The following is a 20,007-nucleotide window of genomic DNA, read 5'->3' on the forward strand; positions in this document are numbered from 1 at the left end:
AGATGGAGACAAGGGATTATATGCTGTGGCTACCTCTAATGGAAGCAGCTGAAAGGAGAAAAATTACAGTGATAATTAATTCTGCCTTGAATTCTTTCAGTTTAGTCTTCTACACTCTACTATAATCACAAGCCATTAGTGGTGCCCAATTATAGCTTTGCAGGGACTTGTAATACCCCCCCCCCCCCCCCCACTGCCTGACTAAATCTTCTGGCAACACTAAATTAGGTCAAAGGTCAAGCATTTCTGCAAGTATCACAACTGAGGAGTAATTATTTCAGGAAAAATCCTATTCAAGACATTCAATGTGGTGCCAAACACTAATCATTACAACTCGTTTTGTTTCCAGGGTAATTTACAGCCCTCAGTGGTTTTTGTTCCTTAATCAGAAGCAGGGAGAAGGGGGCGTGGTCACAATTAAAACCCAGGCGATGATTGGCTAAGAGCCGAGGCGCACGTGCTCCTTGCTCTATGCCTGCTGCCTGGGAGTTAAGAGCTCGAGCCTCAACAGCAACGGCGTCCAGAGATCAGAGAGTCGCTGTCCCACCGTCGGCCTGTCGTTTACTTTATCTCAATACCGCTAACTAACAACTCACAGCAACGGCTAACATGAAGGAACACACGCGTTTCCTCGTCTGGCTGCCACTTTTCACGGCTTCTCTGGTGTTTGGAGGGAACGGTAAGTTGCGTCTTTGTGTTTGTTTACATTTCAAACCGCCGCCGTTAACGTCCCGGACCGCTGCCGTTTCAGCTGAGTTTGTCCATTAACGTCACACGAGTTTTTTGTCTTTCTCTTTTCGACTTTAGTTCAGCGTAAATGCTCCTGTTTATTTGCTGGACACTTGGCTGGGTGTTTGGTACGTGAGGGTTCAAACTCGGTGTTGCCCGACCCTGAATTCATCGCCGAAGTAACGGAGCAGTTGGCATTTTTTACGTGCACAAGTTCAAGCGATGGTCGAGTAAGTGAACGGGACGTGTGGGAATGTGGGGAGCGAGACGAGACATTGTGGAAGATTACGCTGCTGGACACGGGGTAACGCGTAATTTACGAACTTAGAGAAATTAAACTATTGCTCAAAAGTCTTCAACATGTTTTTCGGGTTTTGCAGCTTAACTTCTCATGTTAAGTGAAACCATAGAATAAACGCCTGAGGGCAATTGCTTTGCAAAGACTGATCTCTTTAAAGTGGAATAACGGACTGGCTATTCTATTCCTCCAGTTTTAACCCCAGTGCCTTTGGCGTTTGGCTTTGTTTGCATTTCCATGCATCAAACCCATTTAGGACAACAGACAAGGGCTAAAATGGCCTGGTTTCCCTGCGTTCGTTCTCCTTCTCAGACACGCAAAGTGATCACTCGTCAAGTGTTTTGCTTCCTATGAAGATGCATTTTCCAAACGTTAAAGAAGCTTTCTGTTGCACTCCCTGCACATTGACAAACCAAATAATTCATGACTTGGGTTGGTGCCTTGTGTAAAACACATTTTGACAAACAGCCTCTTACATAAAGACCCAGCCCTAAGGATGAATGCTTATCTTTAGGGGTCAGTCATCCTTTCAGTCATTCATACATCTATTGAAAAATGCATTATAGTATCACATAGTAAAAATAGTTAACTACTGATTTGAGGAATCGCTGAGTCTATAAACCAACAAGTCAGAAAATAGCTGAAAAGGATTGTTGCCATTCTCTGAAGGCAAAGGTGTTTCCTTGATGTTTTCATATATAATTTAATTAGTCATCATATTACTAGTTCGCTCCAAGTGTGACTTCATGTAGTGCCGCATGACCGATAAGCTGCCAAATCTTCCCTGGTGAACAAACACAAATGTTTGATAGAAATCTTGTTGAGAAAAAACAAAAAAAAAAGTTTACAGCCTGAAGAGAAGCACACAGCCCATCTTGTGTGTTCTTTAAAACTGGGGGACAGGATGACCGCCGAGTATAGGTGTGGTTGCCCTGACTAACGTTGAGTCACTTTTCCGGATGTAGCTGCCAACACAGACATGAACGTCCACCCACAACAGCGTTCACTGAGATCTTTCCACAGTCAAGTAGATGGAGGGAATGGGACTTGTTGCTGCTGTGCCATGCAAAATGCTCACAGGGCAGGATAAGAGCCGAGATGAGGTTTTTATTTGTGTTTTGCCTGATTAGACTCAATTTAACAGGTTGTAGCTCACTTGTCATCTGTGTCCGCTGCTGAGGAGAGAGAAGTGGAAAATGGTGTTCTGTGTCAGGGCTGAGGCAGTGTTTTCTCAAAGACCATTTAGAGCAGCATATTGAACTAGAGCCAAATATAGCCAGACACTTGTCCAATAACCTGTTTGAATAATTTGTGGATATAGACATAGAGTTGATATTTTCAGTTGAGCATGGACACAGTGAGGTTTTGTGTCAGTAAGTATGTGAATGTGTGTGTTTTAAGGTCGAATCCAGCTTTTGCCATCTGTCTGTACTGGGTCTTTTCTTTGGGCATATTTCTTGTTCAGCACTGATGACCTATAATTATTACTTTTCCAACCAAGTCCCTCAGGACAGGCTCCATTTGTTTCATCTGAATTTTGAATGGCTTCCTTAATCAATGTTTCATTGCAGTATGGAGTATCTTCTAATTTGGGCAATTTTATTAGTGTCTCTCGCCCCATTTTCCAATCTGTGATGCTAAATTTTTTAGACGCTGTCATTTGCATTTAGACCCTGAGCCAAGGATAAAATTGTTACTACTAGATTCCATGAAAAAGCAGTGTTTCCACAAGATCTCTGTGACTGTCAGAGGCATAGGTAGGCCTACAGCTCCATTCACTTTAGACTGTAATGGTTATCCTAAGCTCTATTTCAGTTACAGTACTTCACAGAAAAGCTTGTTTTGTTGATGGCGTGTGACGCTTGTGTATATTTTTAGCGCCTGCCCCTCGTTTTTTTGGAGCAGCAGCAGATGGCTGTACTGCTCTGGAGTAGCACTTGCAGATTACAGAAAGCTCACCTGCAGCTGGAGTCCTGCAGATTTTCATATTGTAAAGGTGTGGGTTATTTAAGGACTCAGGTACGGCTGGTTCTGATAAATCCACTGCCTTACAAATGTCAAGGTTTGTCCAGTTTGGCAATGGTGGGTCATCAGACTAGATTAGCACTCTACAGGTCTTAGGGCTTATTATGCCTCAGCACATCCTTAATAGTTTAACAACGTGTGTGAGAGAGACAGAGAGAGAGACAGAGGGACATGTCTTTTTGGCTTTCTGGAACACTGAGTTCCCACACTTGCCTGCCAGCCTATATGCTTTAGTGTGTGCATGCCAGAGCGGAGGGCTGACTATTTACTGTTTTAGGCCATAGGACACAAAGGATGTGCATTGACGTAACCACTCACATATTTATTTACATTTATTATTTTATGTGTATTTATCACTCTCTACGTAGTCAGCAGGAATGGGATGGTCTTAAGAAATTAGAACACTGCAGCCTCAAAAATGTTGTTTTGCTTTAAACTGATCAAGGTTCGTCTGCTCTGTTATGTCAAGGCAACTTTATACCAAAGTCCTATTTTGTCTCCATAATGTGTCACTGTTTTTTTCCACTTCAATCTCTTGCTTTCTGAAATGGCTCCCTTGTCTTTATAACAATGGCTCTGAGTGTACCTAAATAACTTCCTTGACCTGGTTTTGCCATACAGGCCTGAGATTCATTGCTCCTGTGTTGTGACATATACTTAGCCTTATAAAAGGAGTGAGTTTCCTTTATGTCTATTCACCTGGGCTCTCATATAGTCAGAGAACTAGTCCTTAGACTTGAATCACTTGAGATCCACCCATGACCACAAGCTCATTTGTTTCCAGAAAGACTAGTCATTTTACCTGCCCCTTGCCTTTAACCAGAATACCAGTCAATGCAGTCATTTAATTAATGGGTCTCTGTAAAATTACTTTGCAGAGGCTGATAGTTTAACAGTATGGTTACAAGCTTGCTTTTTTAATAAAGCTGTATGCACATCAAGTAGCAGTGGTCTTCAGACCATCCTACAAGATACTGAAATAACAAACTGAATAAGTTCAGTGCTATAGGATATTGTCTGTTTTTTCTTTTTTTTTATATGCTTGCATCATATAATTTTTTTGACATGCACTGAAACGTTAACCCAACCCAAGCGGTTTCCTCATGTGTGTTTAATCTGATACAGAATCACATACACCCTCCTGCTAGTTGTCACATTAGGGCCTGGATTATTATATGATGTTGCCACTAACTGCTCTGTTTTTGGTCTGGTATTTGAAAATCATTCTTGGACTAAAGCCTCATGGGAAAGGCACAGACCATGACTCACAATGGGTGAGAAAAGCACAATGCTCCGTGGAAATGGCTGGTTCTACCAAACAAACTCCACATACCTTCCTAATCAGTCACTGTATTTAGGACATAGTGGGACACTATTGGGCACTCTTATAGTTGGCACTGATATAATTTTGAAAATGTATTGTAGCTTTGTTTTGAAATGGCACATAGCTATAGCAATTAAACCTGTAATAAAAGAATATAAAGCCAAAATGTAGACGCTAAGGCTTGTATCTCTGGTGGTTCTAGTAAAGGGATCACAACAGGCACATGCAGGCTGAACAGCCAAGTGAAACCTCAGTATTTGTTCTATCCTTTCTTCTGACTCATTTTCAGGGTTGAAATTTGCCAGCAAACCATAGCTTTTCTGTGTGGAGCTTTTCTGTTCACTTGTTCATTTCATTTGAAAAATTCACCAGCAACATTTTAGTGTGTCAAAAATTAAGCTTTAGAGACAATAAATCTGGAAAGTGATGTCACTTAGCAATACAAGCAAAATGTTATTCTCCAGTATTGTTTTGGGATGTTGGTAAAAGCTTTAGAGTTGGGCTCAAAACTGACGCACATAAAACCAAAACACTTTGGATTTTCCGGCGTAGATAATTTGTTAGGGATATGCCTTTTATGATGATTTGTAATATGAGTGAAACACTAAACCTTGGTCACTTCTTGTGGGTCAGTTATAATTGGTAAACTGAAGCTTATTTTCCTGGAGGGATTTTTCAATAAACTAAACTGAAATTGAAACCAGAGATTTACCTTTAAGTAAACATTGGCTTATCTGAAACATATCTGGTTTCATTTTAAACAGCAGCTGAGCTTACAGTTAATGTGTGGGAGAAACCACATAATACATAACTGCATATTTGATTTAACAGTTTGAAAGTGTTTTCGTTCTTTGAGTGTGTCATCACTCTTGTGAAAAAACCCTACTCCATATTTTAAACTGTGGGTAGGTGTGATTAATGGGGAAAAAAATAAGTACAGTTTTTGTTTTGTTTTTTTTCATGGCAGTATAATTGTATTCAGATGTTGGTTGAGGCAAAGAGTTGCTTCACTTTGGGGATTTTCAGGAAGGTTCTTGTGTTGTGTGGTCTGCTGTGTCTTTGCTGATCACTTTGACTAATATGCCGTCAAATTAGTTTTCTCAAACACTTAGTCAGATCGACACACGATTTTTGTAATGTTTAATGAATTTTGATGTCTCTTTAATTTATTCTATTTAAATATTCAATTTACTAATTGAAAAAATAAATTTTTTCAGTGTTTCTGTGGATTAAGTGGGCTTTTTGAAGGGAGTTGTCTTGCCAGTTTAGGAAGGGAGGTTGCGTTCCTTCCCTTGAGATAAAAAACATTTTGGACAGGGATGTGTTGGCAGTGTCAGCCAAGGCTGTTGCCTAACAGTCCCATGAGATATGAAAGTACTTGAAGGCCATGACACTGGATACAGCACTGATAACATTGGACATCCATGGGAAGTGCAGTTCAGTGGATAAACAACCAAACAGGATGCAGTCTGTCTCCTTCTCCTTTCTCCCTCAGTGAATATGATGCTTATGATCTACCCGACATCTCATGTTGCTAATGGATAATTTATGGAGTCCAGATTTTGTACATTAGTGGATAAAAATAGAACTGCAACACACAAACTGCAGCATATTGTTTTGTAATATAATTGTTTTTTTTAATCCTTCATCTGTTTAAAGACTGCTTCACACTAAATAAACTTTACAAAGTGCTCTCATCATATTATTTTTAAGAACGAGAAAATGTTTGTGATTGTATCTGTTTAGAAAGAAGTAGAAGACACAGTGATGCACAGGAAGTTTGAAGTCTCCCAAAGATGCCATTTTTTAGTCATGGCCTTGTGGAATCTGAGAATTAAACACTCTGCCTAATTAAAATAGCATCTCTTTACCATCGAAGTCTAAAACAATTTATCTGTTCCTACATATCTGTTTTGTTTGTGGTAGGGGAAAAAAGTACCCTGTTGAAACCTGAAAAAATGAGGTCAATGATCTTTTTTTAGTCTGGCAGACAGTGTAGTGCTAAACCACTAATTTCACACTTGGGGTTCAACCTCAGTTTTCTCAACAATTATCAACAATAATTACCTATGAAATACCTTCCCTATCATCTTGGTTGTCAAAGGGCTGTTATTTATTTCTTCCTTATTTCAATTGTCAAAATGGATATTATTTATTTTGATTGCAATATTTTTTGTGAAACAGGTCTCTCTTAAAACGAGACCTCGTGTCTCAATGAGACTAACCTGTATAAATAAAGAAATATTGGAAATAATACAAATTTAATGTCTCTTTCCAAACTGTATTACTTGCAGAAAATTCTAAATCCATTTGTTTTATTATTCAAAAGGCCTTCACAAAAGGCCACTAGCCTAACTTACAGTATCATACATAGTCTCCTATTTGGGATATTTTTTTTTTTTGGTTAGAAATTTGTCATTGACTTCATATTGCAAAAATATCCTCTTGGAAAATATCATATCTCACAGTAAATTATAGCTCATTCAGTCTTGGTGCTTTCGAAAACCCGTACACATCTTCACATCTCTTGATTCCTTTTCTTTCCACCCACTGCTTTCCCTCCACAAGATATCCCTCGTGCTCAGAGAACTGATTGTTAGGTTCCCATCATGCCATGAACCATGGTGCTAGTGGAAGCATCCAGTGTTTGTATTGTATTTACATTGTCGTGATGGCTTACTCAGCTGTTCTTTGCACATTTAGCCTTCAGCAGGGTGTTTACTTTTTTCAGCAGAACAACAAGGGAATTCAAAATCAAATGTAATGGCAAAAACATGACTAAGTGATACTCTCAAAATAGGATTCACTCTTACAGAAAGCTTTAAGGCTTAATTCTAAGAAACTGCAAAAAAAAGATACTAAAAAAGATACTAAAAAGATACTATAGTAAGAGATCTCTTTCTTTATTTGTTGGATACTTTTAAATTGACAATCTGCTTGTAGATGGATTTAAAAACTAAAAGAAATCTTTCTGTTATTTATATACACTGTCATTCACCCTTTTATTTCTACCTCTGTCTTCAGGTGATTACTGCGAGGTAAATGTCTGCAGTAATGGTGGAACCTGTGTGACTAGAGCAGGAGCTCCCTTCTTCTGTATCTGTCCTGATGGCTATTCTGGAGAAACCTGTAATGAGACAGAGACTGGTAAAGGCATACGATTTCAAACTGAGGCATAGATCTGAATTCTTTTTTCTGTGTGCTGACACAATTAATGGGGAAAAGGAAAGATTATACAGTATTGCTCAACCTCTGTTTATCTTGGCCCTCTTCACCATCCTTTTCTATGCCTTTCTTCTTGTTCAACAGGGCCTTGTTACCCCAACCCATGCAAGAATGATGCCATCTGCGAGGTGACGGGCCACTCCCGCCGAGGTGACGTCTTCAGCGAGTATGTCTGCAAGTGCCAGGCGGGCTTTGAAGGAGTTCATTGCCAGAACAGTAAGTCCCTGCTCCCTCATCCAAATTTTTACTAGGGTTATTTCAATACATTTTCTGCAACTACAGTGTCCCCTGTAGAAGTGTGTGTGGGGCTGTAAGTCAGGTTTAGAGACATTTCTCCCCATCTTATATTTAATTACTATACATGGATAGTTTGTCTGTTTTGTTTTTTTTTGCGTGGACATAATCCAGCTTGTCAGTGTGTAAAAACTGCTAGGATGGTATTTGATATTGGTTGTTAGGTATTGAAAATTCAGTTAATAAGTCACTAGTCGACGATTTTTGCAAAACTTTTTTACTACTTGTTTTAATATAATTCTTTACTACTTCTAGCTACAGCAACCCAAAAATTGTGAGTTATGGTTGTTGATATGCTAATCTTTTTTTTCTTTTTTTTTTAACCAACTGCATTCATTAGTATCCAAGTATCATCAATTAGCAAGCCTAATTTTGTCCCTATTTACGTGGCCAATTTGACACACTAGAGACAGTTAATGTGAGTGCTGGCCACCAGACAGACAGCTGTCTTCCTTATGGGAGCTTCATTCACATATCACTCAGACCAGGTTAGTTCAGTCAGGGTCAGCACAAAAGAGGACCACAGTGGTGGGAACATGTGCTGTGCTCCTTCAACTGCCTCCACCCTTGCACACAGAGACAGATGGCTACTGTTTGCTCAAGAAGGTGGCAGAATTTCATTGGCCACGTGTGCAGAGAGAACTAATTTAGTTGGAATCAAATAGGACTTTTAGGAAAAACCTGAATGTGGTTTATGTTTCATTGTTTATACCTTTTTATTTTAGGTGTCCAGGGGGCTGATTTAAGTTCAAAAAAAGGTAACAAAACAAAAACCTGGACTTAAGTGTGTGTGTGTGTGTGTGTGTGTGTGTGTGTGTTCGTTCCAGGTGCTCTCTGTTCTCTTGGCTGCATGTGGGGGCTAAGGAATTCCACAATCAATCCCAAACAGTGAACTGTGGAGGTCAACATTATCTCTCCTCATTTCTGAGTCAAGGCCAAAGGCAATATTAGCACTGGGATCAGGTCAGCTCTAGACATACTTCTTGTCAGTTCACACACCCTGATGGAAAGACATCCTTTCCTTCTGAAATGTGAAAACCTCAGTATAACCATACATATAAGCCATTTAATTGGCTTCCAAATGGGCATTTATTTTATACTAGAATTTCCAAACATTCTCATTTGATTTAAAAATACAACCAAGTTGTCTGTTTGTGTTTATGACTGAAACCACAAATCACAGCTCATTAAAATCCATACAATCACAAGTTTAGAATAAGAGCTCTCTACAGAACATGTATTTACACTAATTAGATAATGTTTTAAGGATAGTGAGTTTACTATTTGACTCTGTTGGTTTAGGAGAGCCCCTTTGAGGACAGTGTTTTGACAGTTTAAGTGTTCTCTAATTTGTGTGTTTGGGCAAGGGATGAGGTTTATGACAGCCAGTTCATACGGTTTCTGTGAAACTGAGGAGACAAGCTGTAGAAGCTATAATTGAGGTGAACCAGAGGAGCTGTTGTGTCATCAGACCTTTAAGTAACATCCTCACACTTACTTCATGTGTGACATTTACTGTGGAAGATATTTTGGGACAGCATTTGATTAATAGGTCCCACTGGTCATCATAGGACACTGTGATTGAAACATGAATTAGATTTTGTAAGGAACAAGAATAGTGAATGTCACAGCATTGTATGGAAAAGAATATGAACGGAACATACAACAGTAAAGAAATGGAAAATTAACTAATTGTGCCAAGAATGAAGAACTGAAAATGGCAGCATAATCTCAATAAAATAACTGTGGATGGGAATGAAGTTAAAAAACAAAGGACAGAGGAATCGGGTTAATTTTAAAATATATCCCCTTAAAGACAAAAATGTGCCTTAGGTAAACAGATCAGGAGAAAAACATCTCTCCTGGTGAAAGCTTAATCACGTGTGTGTTGCTCATCCCACATAAACTACCACAAACAGCTTATGATCTCATATACAGACTGTTTAGAATACACATACACACATGGTTCATCCCTTGTTCCAGTCTAGCCAACAGAAATTAGTGGTCCATGCTGAGCGTGCGCAGCGTCAGCGCTGCTACTGTTGCTGGGTGAAAAAGTGAACGTGAAGGCAGAACAGCGAATTAAGTCTGCCCTCCTGACAATGTCACACTCACTACTCAAGTCTAACTGCAGCACTTCTGACTGTCCTTTCAAATCGGTCTAAAAGCCTTTATGGGTTCCAGAGAAGGTGTGTGTGTGGGGGGGTGCACCGTAGAGAGAGCTGCTTATGACTCTTATTCCAATCAAACCACAAGGATGTAAAGTCAGAACGTCAGTTTGATGACACTTCTCTAAGGTGTTTTAAAAGTATCTTCAGTGTATTTGCAATACATAAAAAATTATTCAAAAAAGGTATTTACATGTAAACGAAGAAAATATCTTTTGATTGAAACTGCAAAAATGCAAAATAAAAATGTTGCCGACATTGGACTGTAAGAGCTGTCATTTTCCAGTGTCACTGGGCCTTGATCTATATACAGTGACCACTTAGAAACATAGTTTTAAATAATGTGCTCTGTAAATATACTTTATGACATCAGAGATTTTTATCTCAGCAATGACCCTTTGGCAGAGGTCCAATTTAAGTCTATTCTGGGTGCTACTGGCACTCCCTGGTGTAACGCAGACAGTCCAGTCCACAGTGCTCAGAAAATAGCACATCTGGAAACCTTGCAGCCTTTTTTATATTTAATAGAGGCAGTGTGGTTTTATCTGATGGTCATCGTGCCTTTAGGGCACCCCCTTGGTTGCTGTACCATAGCAACAAAGGGTGCAGTGATTAAAAGTGTGTAATTTTCTTTATTCATATTGCCAGTGGAAGACGAGATTGACTTTGCATCTTTATCATTGCAGATTGTGTGTCCTAAGGGTGTAAGGTTGATAAAAATGATACGAAAGTGCATAACTTGGGTACAGTACATGACAGTTTAGTTTTTGGGTTAAGATGTTCTTATCTAGCTTTTCTCAGTTTCAGTGCGTCCATACTGCTCTTTGACGTAGGCTGGCTGCTTTGACCTTGACTCGACATTAATCAGGTTCTGGTTTCAAACATGCTGCATGAGAGTTGTATTGGTACTGGTTTTCGTTCATGCTGAGACAGATATTAACGCGCTAAATAATGTGTTGAGTTTGTTTAGCACAGGTCAGACACATGCTCTGCTCACCAAAATCTGTGTATGCAGACGGTGTGCTTCCAGCAGACCACCAGCTGATTAGATGTCAGTATTGTATGTCTATCATGGTTACAGTTAATCACTGAGTATGCATATTTGCCATGCATTGCCTTGGTATCCCCCCCCCCCCCCCCCCCCCCCCCCCACAAGTAAATGGATTGGAGCCTGGAGTTAACCATGCCATGATCCTCCTCCTGGTGCCCAATCCTCTTACTGGACAGAGGGCCAGCTGACGCACATCGCACATAGGTCCCTCCTCAATTACTGTTGTAGGTGTGGTATTCTCTGTATCATCTTGAGGATCTGTATACTACATGGTACAACACACTGTTAACTGTAGTGACATGCACACGAACGTCTGGATTTAGGACTGCTTTATAAACGTCCTCAATCACGACGTACTTGAGTTCATGTATGTATCCCCTATGCAGCAAAGGAATGGTGAATTTGATTTTATTGATCTTTTCAATCAGCTTTCTGTCTTTAAATTGAGCTTAAATAAATGTACTGTAGTATACATGCGTACAGGGGTAGCTGTGATCCAGTTGTTCCACAACAGTAAATCAATCAAAGAGCTTATTTACAAAGTCAGTAGAGCTTGGTGTTTAAAATATTCTGCAGTCACTGCTAAAAATAGTCTGTTTTATGTGATTTAGCATGAGTTCCTGTAGCCAGAAGTATCACAAATGTGGACCTCATTATCCAGAGTTTGTGGATGCACATTTCAGAATTACTGTAGTTCTCCTGTGATGATGTGAAAATGAATGTTTGGCCATGGAGTTATTTATGGAGAGAGCATGTGGGTAGGGAGATGCTGCCATGTGTGTGTTTGTTGGGAGAAGCATTACATCTGTCTGCCTCGTTATTTTTATGCATCTTCAGAAATTGACTGAAATTTCCCTTCTGCTGCCCAGTACAACCAGCCAAATGTGAGCCTTGTTGTGTATGTGGTCAATATCAAAGCTGGTTTAGTCACACTGACTGTTTTTGTGGGGGAGAGATAAAAATGAGGTTCATTGTACTGATGTTTCCTTCAATTACAGTACCAGGACTTTGAGCAGGACACATAGTGTTGGTGAGGGCGCCATCAAGAGGGAATTTAAAGAATTACAAGGAAAGAGAGAAATCTACTGAAATGGCCCTCAATGATACTGAACTCCTGTTTGAAAGCAGCATGTGTGATGAAGCATTGACTTTTTTTTCCCAATTAAATACTTTAATCCATTATATATTCCACATCCTGAACACATAGTCTCCCAAAGTTATTTTTTTTGATACCATATACCTTAATCAAGGATAGATTAACTGTCTAATTACAAGACAAATCTCTTCTTTCTGCTACGGTTGCAATCCTCTTGGCATGGCTTCAACTAACCTTGCTGTGAAGCAGCTGAAGAACTATCCAAACTCAAGCATGAGCTTATGTCCACTCATATAGCACATCTAACTGTGACCCGTTTCCAGACTGGCTCTTAACAATAGACAAATAAACCGTTTATGATTGCCCATAGTGACTGAAAGTGATTTATTTCTTTGTAGATGTGAACGACTGTGCTGGGCAGCCTTGTGAGAATGGTGGCACATGCAGGGACTTGGATGGAGATTTCAAATGCCACTGCCCCTCCCCTTATGTGGGCAAACATTGCCAACTGCGTAAGTGTGACTGGCCAGGACTCCACTTTACAACGTGCTCTCAGATGGGGGCCATATGGCAAAAATGATGATAATATGACAAGTTCATCTCTTAATATTTACACTGTGCATTTATAATGAGTGTGTTTGTCGCTTGCCTGTTTAAAGCAAAATATATAAATGAAATGGTCTAATATTGCTGAATGAAATATAGTAATGGAAGTAAGTGCAGCTGAAGGAAGACACTAAAGATAATAGGGTGGGGAAGGCAGCCAAATTGCTGTGTTTCAGGATGATCAATAGACTGGATATAGAGAACCTGGGCATAAATGAAGAATCAATAACTTATTCAATTAAGTCAATTCGAAGCTCTGCATCTTTTAATGTGTTTTTTTTTACACGTGATACGGAAAAATGCATCTCATACTTTGATTACGTCAGAGTTTGTGAACACATTGTTTTGTTTTTTAGTCAATATCAAACACATTGTGCACTTGACACTCATCTTTACAGCTATAACATTAAAATGCTTCATAGAGTAACGACTGATGTGAGTAGTTAGTTAAATAAAAGATTGAATCAGGTTTCTGAAAGACTATCGTATCACCACTTTGCATTAGGGTGTTGGTTGTCGTGCTGATCCCCACCCATCCTTTTTACCACAGGTTGTATTTCTCTACTTGGTATGGAGGGAGGCGGCATCGCTGAGTCCCAGATCACAGCCTCATCAGTCCGCTACAGCATGCTGGGCCTGCAACGCTGGGGTCCTGAGCTTTCCCGCCTCCACAACAAGGGTTTGGTTAATGCCTGGAGTGCCGCCGCACATGATAAAAACCCATGGATAGAGGTGAGACCAGAGATGCACAATATTAATACTGGAAGATACTGTAGATATGGACAAAATGAAGTAGATTAACATTCATCAAGTCTGATTTGTACATATGCTACAATGGGATGTTCAGCAGCCTTGAGGTCATGAGTCATTTGATTTTTGTAGAAAGGTTTATGTATGGCCACTAAAACTAACCTGAAACTGACAAAAGTAATCATAAACAAAAATGTACTGAAACTTAACTAATCAAAATAACAGACATTGCTTTTGAATTGTGGTTCGGAAGAAGCATTTTAAAAAACAAACTAATGAAGTCAATTCAAAAATGTCTGATATTCATCAGTTAATTTTTGGCAAATTGTAATTTAGTATTACTTTTTTCAGTTTCAATTTATTTCAGTGAACACGGCGGAAAGTTACCAACAGTTGTCTGTGTAAAACACTGTGAAACACACTTAACTTTACAGGCTCTTTTTTCACAATTCCAGATTAACATGCAGAGGAAGATGCGTTTCACAGGTATTGTGACCCAAGGTGCCAGTCGCATAGGAACAGCAGAGTTTATCAAGGCGTTTAAGGTGGCCTCCAGCCTGGACGGGAAGACATACACCATGTACAGACGAGATGGACAAGGAAGGGACAATGTGAGGAGATGCAGTAGAGCTCCAGCACAACACAACACTGTTTTTAATAGGTTTTCTGTGCCTGAGATATATTTGAAGGCTACACCGTAATTTCAACACACATTTCCTGTGGATTTGAACTAACCACTAGAGGGAGTGGTAGCTTTTACAAACACATGCACTATTGTCCTTTTATTTCTAACATTTGACAACAACACCAGGTGTAAAATGGTGAAACTATTCCTACAATAAATCTAATCCATCAAGGAATGCTTCAGTAATAATGACAGAAATTGTAAAGTAATGATAACGGTGTACCTGATTTGGTTATCTAACTACTTCTTTGTAGGTATTTGTGGGAAACGTGGATAACGATGGCACCAAGACCAACATATTTGACCCCCCAATCATTGCCCAGTACATCCGCATTCTTCCTGTGGTGTGTCGTAAGGCCTGCACACTGCGCATGGAGCTGGTGGGCTGTGAGCTCAATGGTAAACTTGCACACAAAATAATATACAACTTGCACATATTCCACATACATCCACCCACTGTCGGTGATCACTGATGTTATTTTTTTTGGCTGAACAAACTCGAGTCTATAAACTCCAGGCGGTAAAAATTGTTATCAGGAAAAGAAATGCTTTTATCTGTGAATTTACTTCCAGTGTTTCAACATTAATTATTTTCAGTCCTAAACTCAGTGAGTCATCATATTTCAAAGGATGCTGAGGAAACTCAGAGGATTGCACAACACTGAACCCAGATGCACAGTGTCTGATGGGTCTATTACAATATGATTGCTAAAGCTCTTTATCAAAACCACACGATCATATTTTAGTATAATAACACGGGCACAGTTATATGCTAATGATTCATAGATTTATATCTACCAAGAACACATTGGTCATATTAATCTGATGTTTGGTTCTTTTAATTGTTCTGTATTTCAAAAAATGTCTGCTGCTGCTTTTAATAAGCCAAAACCCACTGGCCTCATTATGCTGTTGAATGTTCATATTTCTTGATGGTTGTCTTGTTTATCAGATCAGCGTCTGTTCTTCTTCCTTCGTTCCTGCTCCCCAGTTTGTGCATGATGACCAACCTGCTGCATTTTACGCTTGCTTTGTTTTCAAGGTCCTCAATCAGTTTGGCATATGGTCAAAACCAGCATATGGTCAAAACCAGCATGTGCTATTTGAATTTGTTTGGCTTAGGAAGAAGACCTTAGAAGTAGATTTTCTGCAAAATGCCTGTTTATAAAAGTTTGGAAAGACATCTTGCCTCGTGAAAGTTGTAGGTCAGTTTTTTTAAATTAACTTAATTCAACTCCATGGAGTTAACCAACTGTACATATGTCTATAGAAATAAGAAATGTAGCTGCGGGGACAGTTGGACATTCAAGGTGGCCAAGAACAGCAGAACAGTTGTAGCTTTATAAAAACGTGTTTACCAACCCCTTTACTAACCCACGCTCATTCAAAGATGTGTTACTGCCTTTGTAGATAATAAAGTGAGCTTCATGCTAAAAAATAAATGCTAAAACCTGCAAACTTGTTACTGATTGGGTTTTGCACTTTTTTGATGTGGGTTTGATCACATTTGTTTGTAAAAACGAGTAATTAAGGGCACATTTAGTTTCTAGCATGTTAGCTCATATTCCATATCCCTGCCCACCACATCTGCTGCTTTCATCCTCCACATCATCATCTCTGTTTGCTGCTGTACTTCACTGGCTGGTCCCTGCCCCTTCATGTCTGCCCCTTCTGTCTATGCTGCCTTTCTCTTTCTTTCCATTCCTCTTTGTTTCTTTCTATCCCTCTGTCTTTCTGCCTGGTCTCACTTCCACGGTGTATTCATACACTTCAGGTTGTTCAGAGCCAATGGGCATGAAGTCCCGCTTGGTGTCTGACCATCAGATAACTGCCTCCAGCACCTTCCGTACCTGGGGCATTGAGGCCTTCACCTGGTATCCCCACTACGCCCGACTGGACAAACAGGGCAAGACTAATGCTTGGACTGCTGCTACTAACAACCGATCTGAGTGGCTGCAGGTATGAGATGGTGACTGGACACAGCTGCTTGTTGATTTTGAGTTTGCACAACACTGTTTGTAATGCAATGCTGTTTCTATGTCCTCAGGTGGACTTGAAGTCTCCCAAGAAAATCACAGGAATCATCACGCAGGGAGCCAAAGACTTTGGCTCCATCCAGTTTGTCATAGCATTCAAAGTGGCTCACAGTGATGATGGAAAGTCCTGGACTGTCGTTAAGGATGAGAACACAAAGACAGACAAGGTCAGTCCAGCTGCACACAAGAACGTGCCTACAGCTGTTGAATAAAATTTATAAAATTAAACTCATAAATGCTGTGGATACTAAAAAAACTTGCTTAAACTGTTTGGAGATTTTGAGTAAAGAACATCTCAGTAGATGTGCTGTATTGTATGAAGAAGTAACATTTATTTCTGATCCTTCAAGTTAACATGTTAAAAAGATAGTAAAGATAGTTAAGCTTAGATCTGGCATTCTTCTCTACACAACTGCAACCAATCACGTTGATACTGGGCCTGTCTAGTTTTCTGTATGCATTCATGCATATTCCATGCAATATTCAAATTTACCTGCCAGATGTGCACACAAGTATGGCCAAAAATGAAGTCATTCAATTTAAGGACCTGGCACATTGACTGTGTGCTCAAGTTCAGTTTCTGAATCCAACTTTGTATGGGATCATTTTTGTAATTTTGTGAGGTCGTACTAAACTTCAGGATTTCTTTTTTGTGTTTAGATCCGGATAAAATCTTTTTAAGATTAAAATTATCTGCATTGACGCAGATAAAATCTGGATTTTAAACACATATCTAAAATAATATTATTTAGTCATACTGTATTTCACTGTATTTACCATAGTATATAGACCATAGTTTGTTTTAAGCCGCATTGTTGAGTTATTTATAAACTCATTTTAAAAATACACAAATATATGTGAGAAGTGAACTTTTTTTCACCTTAGATGCAGCCAATTTAAAACCAACATCATAGCTGTTGTTCTCTATCCAGATCTTCTCGGGTAACAGCGACAACAACGTTCACAAGAAGAACATCTTTGAGCCACCGTTCTATGGCCGTTTTGTCCGCATCCTGCCATGGGACTGGCATGAGCGCATCACACTGCGAATGGAGCTTCTGGGCTGTGACGAGTAGCACCTTGCTGTACCTGCCTCCCCCCTTCCTCCTTTCTCTACCTCCACCTCATCCTCTCCCCCCCAGCTCCCTCCTCCCTCTTGAGCCACACCTGCACTGCCTTGCTCTCAGCACTAGGCGGCAGCAATCACCAGAGCAGCACACCACCCAAATTCTGGCAGGTTGGAGGTGGAAGATGTAACCCCTAACCTCTGTTACCAGGGTCCACATTGAGCTAAGTTTACCTGTATTCTCTATTTATTTTTTTACTAAACTTCTCTTATCTTGTCCACCTGAACTAAATTTGCAGTCACTTAAATAAATGACTAAATACCTATTTTATTAACATACAGAGCTGATGCCAGGTTTTATCCCACCTACTGGCTAAATAAAAGGTGGTGAGCCCCTTCTGCGTGTGTCAGGGGTAACTAGACTGCTGCTGTATCATTTGCTTCTGCCTGGATTCTGATTCTAGATTTGTTCTATCTTGAACATTAACCTCTAAGACCCATGGCTGATGATGTACATAAACTCCACTTAACAGCTTGCCCATGTGCTATTACTGAACACTTGCTGTCTCCCTTTACAGAAAGAATATATTTAGAGGATGCATCTATGCATCTGTTGATTATTTTACCCTACCAAAAAAATGCACATGGGAAAAAAAAAACATTTTTCAATTTATTTGTTTCCATTAAAGAAAATAGACACGTAAACCCACATGGTATCTCATTGCGTTTCCCAGTATTCTTTGAATGTTGCTACAGTTTTTTAGACAGTGAAATTCTTTAGAGGGCAACAGCGAAGGCAAACGATATTCATTTTGATAAACATATACATGTAGCCAATACGAAAGAGAGAAGACCCCACTATCAAGAAGTTTGAATTTTTACTGAACCTGTGTATATAATGCAGCTTTTATAAAAGTTAGAGGCCACTGCCTCATTTGGCTAAATCAGGGTAAAATTTGGTGCCAACACACATTCAGGTTTTTGTTTCTGTAGGTTAATTAAAAAATCTTTGCATTGTGTGGAGCAATTTATCAGTGAACAACCAGTTAAGTCATCAAACATATGTGATTTAAAAGCCAGACGATGCAATAATCAAAAGGCAGCGTCTGAAATCACTGTCCGGTTAAAGAGATAAGAAATTCTCTGTTGGTCTTCAGGAACTGAACAGTATCCACTGACAAGAATTGACACATTGTGATGTGATAGGCTAGTGTGACATCCACAGCTAAGAAAAGGAAATTTTAAATAATCATTAATTTAAAAAAAAAATCATGTTTGAAAAAAAGTGTTCAAATGAATAAAATCGCTCAAACAGGACAGTTTGCAATATTCATATATATTACTGGTTGCTACAAATGAGTTTAACGTTTCATGAGGTTTAATTTGAACATTTCTGGTCAGTTTATACAGTAGAGCTCTAGTATTATCTTCAATTGATGGCTTGTTTGAAATGGAATAGTTATTTCTGACAGGAGTGACGGCTCTCACTATATTTGCTTCAATGAAAGTATTAAATCAGTACACATGAAGTATTGTGTACATTATTAATAGTTAGCATCGTAAACTGAAAGATTAACCATAGCTTAGATCAAGTTTTATGGTGGATGTTATTCTCTCAGGTCAAAGCAGATCTGCTCCTGATGTACAGTAAATGCTACTGAAACATGGCTCGTCCCCTCACTCACTCCACTGTGCTTGTAGTTGTGTTCACCTATTTTCACTTTTTTATGGCACTATGGTGTTATTTTTGAGATTTGAAGTATTCAAAAACCAAAATTAAAAAAAAAAGTGTTGCGCATTGAAGAACACGAAAAATTCATCATTACATGCAGAGAAAAATAGAAAAAATATTGATGGTGTGTGTTGTTGAATTAAAGTAAGTTTTGAAAGCTTGGGGCAAACCTTTGCTTTGATTACAGTACTTTTGTACTGTGCTCTGTAGATGTTTGTTGCAGATCATTTATGGTGCAACATTATTCCTCCAGTTCAAAGCTGTGGTCCCACTGATAAAACTCTCAGAGAGAAATCGAATTAAAACAGATTTTTTACGGTTCTACTGGACATACGACACGACCTGCCTTAGCATCGGCCTCTGCCACCCCCACACAGTAAACCTTCCCGCCCCATGAATTATGAATTATGGGCTTGTGCAATATTATACTGTTAGTTTTGATAACAGTGATTATTAATTCAGGATCCTTTAAAAATGCATGAGGGGACAGTAGTGCCACAGAGGTCTAGGATGGATATTGGTGTCAAACACTGTACAACATTTATTACTGTTGCAGGGAAGTCACCCTTGTTCATGTCTGCATGTATTTTATTGACTATTGTTGTTCAATTTAAGTTGAACCAATCTAAATCTATTGGTGGCTTTTGTTTTTTTTTTTTTTTTTTTTTAGACAATCATTATACAAAATATTGTAGATATCTTGTTTCCTCGCTGTTCAGGTTTTCTATGATTGATTATAAAAACTGATTTGATTGATGTGTTTTTATGGTATTATATAAGTTAGTTTGCTAAAATTTTTGATGGATTTAAAGCTTTTTTTATTACTAAATTCAGTATTGTGTTTGTAAGACAATTCATTAATGTTTGGCCTTTGTATCTTTTAAAGGAAGAATAAATAAAGAACTAAAAGGGGAAAAAAAAA

The 20,007-nt window shown here is 39.1% G+C and overlaps 1 protein-coding gene across 3 annotated transcripts; it reads left to right on the forward strand.

Moving 5' to 3' along the window:
• Positions 1-492: 492 nt before the first annotated feature.
• On the forward strand, positions 493-20,007 carry mfge8b (milk fat globule EGF and factor V/VIII domain containing b). 3 transcript variants are annotated; one of them, XM_067500633.1, is made up of 11 exons: positions 494-679; positions 7,401-7,523; positions 7,686-7,817; positions 8,621-8,653; positions 12,609-12,722; positions 13,367-13,548; positions 14,022-14,177; positions 14,506-14,650; positions 16,026-16,210; positions 16,299-16,454; positions 17,220-20,007. In XM_067500633.1, the coding sequence occupies exons 1-11, from the start codon at positions 610-612 to the stop codon at positions 17,361-17,363; spliced, it is 1,440 nt and encodes a 479-aa protein (XP_067356734.1). In that variant the 5' UTR covers positions 494-609; the 3' UTR covers positions 17,364-20,007. The 3 variants fall into 3 exon arrangements, with proteins under 3 accessions (XP_067356735.1, XP_067356734.1, XP_067356736.1); XM_067500634.1 differs by lacking the exon at positions 8,621-8,653 and having other exon boundaries at positions 493-679; XM_067500635.1 differs by lacking the exons at positions 8,621-8,653; positions 12,609-12,722.

This window comes from Channa argus, chromosome 4 (genome assembly GCF_033026475.1).
Source record: "Channa argus isolate prfri chromosome 4, Channa argus male v1.0, whole genome shotgun sequence".
Classification (NCBI taxonomy): Eukaryota; Metazoa; Chordata; class Actinopteri; order Anabantiformes; family Channidae; genus Channa; species Channa argus.